The sequence below is a fragment of the Chanos chanos genome, chromosome 6 (genome assembly GCF_902362185.1).
Source record: "Chanos chanos chromosome 6, fChaCha1.1, whole genome shotgun sequence".
Classification (NCBI taxonomy): Eukaryota; Metazoa; Chordata; class Actinopteri; order Gonorynchiformes; family Chanidae; genus Chanos; species Chanos chanos.
In genome coordinates, this window is record NC_044500.1 from 47,027,058 (window position 1) to 47,032,057 (window position 5,000).

General features: G+C 40.7%; 2 protein-coding genes across 2 annotated transcripts in view; both read right to left on the minus strand.

The window, feature by feature from the left end:
- ddi2 (DNA-damage inducible protein 2) overlaps nucleotides 1-1,020 on the minus strand; it is a 10,328-nt gene extending 9,308 nt beyond the window's left edge. Inside the window, exon 1 of the mRNA XM_030777709.1 lies at nucleotides 777-1,020. Within this exon, the coding sequence (XP_030633569.1) occupies nucleotides 777-914 (138 nt within the window). The 5' untranslated portion in view covers nucleotides 915-1,020. The remainder of the gene's footprint in view (nucleotides 1-776) is intronic.
- A 3,529-nt stretch (nucleotides 1,021-4,549) lies between these two features.
- Nucleotides 4,550-5,000, minus strand: part of prkcda (protein kinase C, delta a) — an 18,760-nt gene continuing 18,309 nt past the window's right edge. The window contains exon 18 of the mRNA XM_030776398.1: nucleotides 4,550-5,000. This exon is cut by the window's right edge and continues 53 nt beyond it. Within this exon, the coding sequence (XP_030632258.1) occupies nucleotides 4,895-5,000 (106 nt within the window). The 3' untranslated portion in view covers nucleotides 4,550-4,894.

Here is a 5,000-nt window from a genome sequence, read left to right on the forward strand (position 1 = left end):
TTTTTTTTTTCAAACCAAAACCGCGTTCTCCGATCAAACAGTTAGGCCAAAACACGCTACTCAGATATTTTCGGTTTCATTCTAAATGGCTGAATCCTAAGGGTTTCCTTTCGTTTCAATTCTGGGGAAGGGTTCAACGAGGCCTGGACATGAACTATGTCTCCATTTAGTAAACAGAAAGCCACTGATGTTCCTTCTAGAAGCTCCACTCACTGACTTAATAATGTTAGCTGTGTTTTTCTGTGGTAACGTTATGCAGTCTGGAACCAAATACGATTCGATCAGCTGGTTGTGTACTACGGATCCCGCATCTCAAATGACCGACATTTCATAAAACTATTCAAAATAGCCACAGTTTGGGGAAAATGCTACAATTGGTTTATTCATGTAAAAGAAACGCTACAGCTGAGGCCAGGAGATCTGAAAAAAGAAAACATTTTGAGGGGAACTCCTGACAGGGCTCAGTTGGAAATGGGCTAAATGTCAACACGCCATCCACACAAAAACTTAGTAGGTTCAGAGGTACTTTCCTCAGTGTTTTTGACAACCAGATATATAAAAACCTGACAACAGACATTAGCTTTACAAAGTACGCTTTCTAGAATGTTAATGAAGATACAAGGAAAGTGGCTTAGACATAATTTACTAACTTACTTAACAAGCTATTTATAGTTAAAACTTACAGGCATGCTAACGTGTTTCTGTCTGTTACGGAGCTAGCTAAAGTGTTAGCTAGGTGGTAGCGTGTGGCCAGCTTGTTTTGCCGGTACAACTACCTGAATCTCTCCAGCCGGTATTCCCGATTCTAGTTCGCAGAGAGCCAGAAAATCCCTGAGTTCAAGGTCCGGGGACACTTCTAGGGAAAATGTGGACTCCGATCGGTCCCTGGGAGCGCAAAACACGGTCACTAACATTGCGCCTTAAAGGGTCACTTGAACCCACTGTGTTAAGACCGCAGGTCCGCTCTGACGCTGTCAGTTGAGAAGAGGTTTTGTGCTGTTAAAAATGCCAATTTAAATCTTCGTCTAAAACCCTTTTAAAATCTTCTTCGGTGTTGAGTTATGGCAAGGCAATGGACATGAACAACACTTGGAGTAGCAGTTGCAACGCACGCCAGATAAACAACTCCTCTTTCTTCTCGCTGCTTGTCGGCTTTTCCCCACTTCCTCTGCCGTAAATCGACTGCATGTGTTGTCATGCTTCGGCGACGGCAGTGGAGGAAAAAAAGAGAGCAACATTTATTTTCCCCGGAATGGCCACTAGGGGACAAAAATAATAATCAACTGAGACCAAATCAACTTTTTCAGCGTAACAATGATAGAAAAATCAATAGTAATTGATTTTTTTTATTGACATTTCAGTCCAGAAAGTACTTTTTATTTTAAAAGACATTTGTTATTTTCAGTTGGCGTTAATATAGTTATTTATTCGCCCAAAAAGTTTTTTGAGAGAAATACATAATGACACATAGTTAAGCACTGTAAGTGTTTCTGGCATTTCGTGGAATGGACTAAAGAAACTTGTTTGCAATCTCATTTCATGAGTAGATACAAAAAAAACAACTGCCATCGCAGTCATTCATAAGGTTATCTTTATGGTCAGCATCAATATTTCTGCGTTACTGCTCTTCTTCCGAGTTTTTGTCCGTTAGTTTATCTTTCAAAACTTTTCAAAACAGTAAGCCTAACTGTACAGCAAGCACAGAGCTAATGCAAATAAAGGAATGTACGTAATCTTTTGCGAGAGGGAAACGCAATTCCGTATAAAAAATTCAAACAAAGTGTATGTATTTACAGTCTTTTTACAGGCTCCTCCTGTTTTGAAGAGGGCCGAACCGAGTCAATGTGCATTGTTTCATCGGTTCTTTAAAAACAATAAAACATGGGAGAGGGGGCCTGAATATGTGTATGTATGAATGTGTAATTTTGCTTTTACAGTTTCAAAGCGTAGTCAACAATATTCTTAGATGTAAAATCATACAGGAATTCAATAAAGGGTTCAAAATAAACGAATAACGGTCACTGAGCATCGATTGTATAGTTATATAGTGTATTTTACGTCGGTGTTTTCCTTCAGTTTTTGAGATAGTTTTTAGCTGTGTAGAATTAATGGGTAAGTTTAAATCACACTTCTCTCACTTTGTTAATAATTAGACATCGATCAGGCACAAGCCAGGCCTTTCTACTATCACCCATGAAGCGACTGAAATCAGATATGGAAATTAAACATCTCTTTGAACAGAGGTCTTTTAGATTGATCCTTATCACTGAAATGATGAGAAGGGAAAGCTATGTCATCTACAGGAAAATGTAGTGGAGTACATTTGGGCACTGACTCTCCTCCCTCGAATCGACGGGTGGGACAAAAGTCTGGCCGACCGTTGTCATACGTACACTTGACAAATGATGTTCGCCTTGATCTTTGACCGATATTTAGGGCACTGTATTTTGGTTATATCGTGTTTCACACGTTTAAACTAAGATGAACTGCATTTGTGTGACATGCTGTTTTTATTTTAAAATTGTTGTTTCGATTGTTAAGGTGATACATTGTAAATTGTACAAACTTCTTATGAGATCATTTATGATGACAAAAACTGCCTCACGCGACCATAAAGGTCCTCTTGTGGAAATTGTGAGATTTTATCGACTTGTTGGTTATCAGATAATTTTAGAACATTGGTCAGTACAGGTCAAAACTGTAAAACCGTGAACTTTTAAAGTAATAACAAATAATATCTGATTACTACGTTAAATTAATCAAATAGGCCTATCTGATTGAATAAACACGATTTAATTAAAGTGAGCGGATCATTAAACAAGGGATCTGATCAGTTATGCATGAAATTTATTAAAATGGTTTGATTGGATCGACAAAGACAACGGGAGGGGGTGTGTGTGTGTGGGGGGGGTGGGGGTGGGGACCTCACACGTTACTGTACTTATTTACTGTGGATGCTGTTAGATATATGCTTGATAGCGCCGGTTCGACGCACTGCAAGTGATTTCGTCCCACTTTTCTCTCATTAAGTCCCGTCAGTTCACGTCACCCGTGGATGTGACGTAAGCCACTGACGTACTTCGGGGTGTGTGTGAATGTGTTTGATGAAGCAGTCGTTTTTCGTTGTCGTTATTTTTGCCCATCATATAAGACCAGGCAGTACTAATGATGCTCCTCCTTGTTGACTGGGCTATTTCCACTTGTATGCTGGCCAATTAGGGCGAAACTCCGTCACCAGTACAATTGTCCAGTAGAGGTCGCAACGGTCCGTTTACTAAAATAAATCTGGGGGCCTCAAAACCAAAAGTGTAGGCTGTACCTTTGTGCACCAGTCCGTCTGAGAATGCTACGCACTGCTTATGAAAATCATCACTCAAATCATACCGCTCTGTTATTATTATTATTTTTCTGACATTTGATTTTATGTTTTTTGTTTTGTTTTGTTTTGTTTTCTCGAACATAGCCGTGCACAAAACACAAAATGTTGGTTCAGTAATACAAATTATGGTGTAACACATGCTTATATTGAACTTTATTGATAAATATTTGCACTCTGCAACAGTATTTCTGAAATGTGTGTCGAGTGTCTACGTTTAAGCCGTGTAATGAAGTCCTTGTAATGATCTTTACCAGGTTTTTCAGAGTCAATCACAGATACACCACACCAGCTGATCTTATTCTCTCAGTTTTATTATGACTTAACATCTAGAGTATTAAAAATCAATTTAATGCACCAATAATGTAAACAGTGAACATAATACATACACAATTTACACAAACAATGGCATCTCACAAATACATACACTCTCATACGCAACCAATGGAAAAGCATTGTGTGTGCGCACACACACGCACACGTTAATAGAGATTAAAGCAATTCATGTGAACCTACATTATATACAGAATTTACCCTGGTAAAGCAAAATATGCATGTGTATGTTTACACACATGCACACCCAAACACAATCATGTTTTACTAAAACTGTACAACAAGATGATCACAGAGAGAGTCAAGCATGCAGACAGTAACAGCACCTATCTGTACACTATCATGTCTTTTCTCTTCCCCCTTTCCACCCTGCCCCCTCATTCACTCACTCTAAAAACCAGCCCCTAAATCAAACGCTCCCCCCCCCCGTCTCCTCCAGACGGGTCCCCGCGGGCTGATCCAACACACGGTCCTGCGGGAAAACGATGTCAGCAGACACTGGGTGGTTCCCGTGGTAACCCGTGCATTCGCTGGGACTGCCTGCCTTGCGTTTTGGTTTGGCCTCACATTCGAAACTTAACTGAACCTACGACTGCTACTATTGGACCAGAGATCACGGCTGCACTGCTGCCAAAGCAGAGCACTAGAGGAAAAGACACAAATCCAAATGTGTTTCTGATGTGTTTCTGTGTGTCAGATAACAGGGGAAGAATGATGGCAGTGTTTGTTTTTCCTGCGTTGCAGCCTAATGCCAGATACATCATTACATTTTTCTTATTTGTTTAGCCGACTCTCTGATCCAGAGGTGCATACAATGACTACTTCCTATGTCAGAGCTCAGGCACCTCTGGGTCATTCTTGGGGTTAAAGATCTTCCACAGAGACACATGTGAGAGTCATCAGGCATCAAGGTTAAGTCTCTGCTAACTGAACTCCAACCACTACCTCATCACCACCATGACTACGGTTTTAAAACCCTCGACTTCAGTGACACTTTAGCAGTTCTTTGGCAGTATGACTGAATCAAGTCCAAAGTAAAGAACGGGAGGACCCTAAAATCATGGTGTTGACTTGTGGGGAGAGTTTTAGGGGCTGGTTTGGGATGTACAAACACACTAATGAGGATTAAATGCTTCGATCATGTGACTTTGCTGTGCCATGCTGATTGGTTCAAGTGCTCATCTGTCACTTCTGGAGGAGATGCTCCATTTTCGGATTGATGAAGGAGAAGCCAGCAAAGGCGCTCTGGTCCATGGAGTCGAGCAAGCCCTTCTCACAGTGGGAGAGGCGG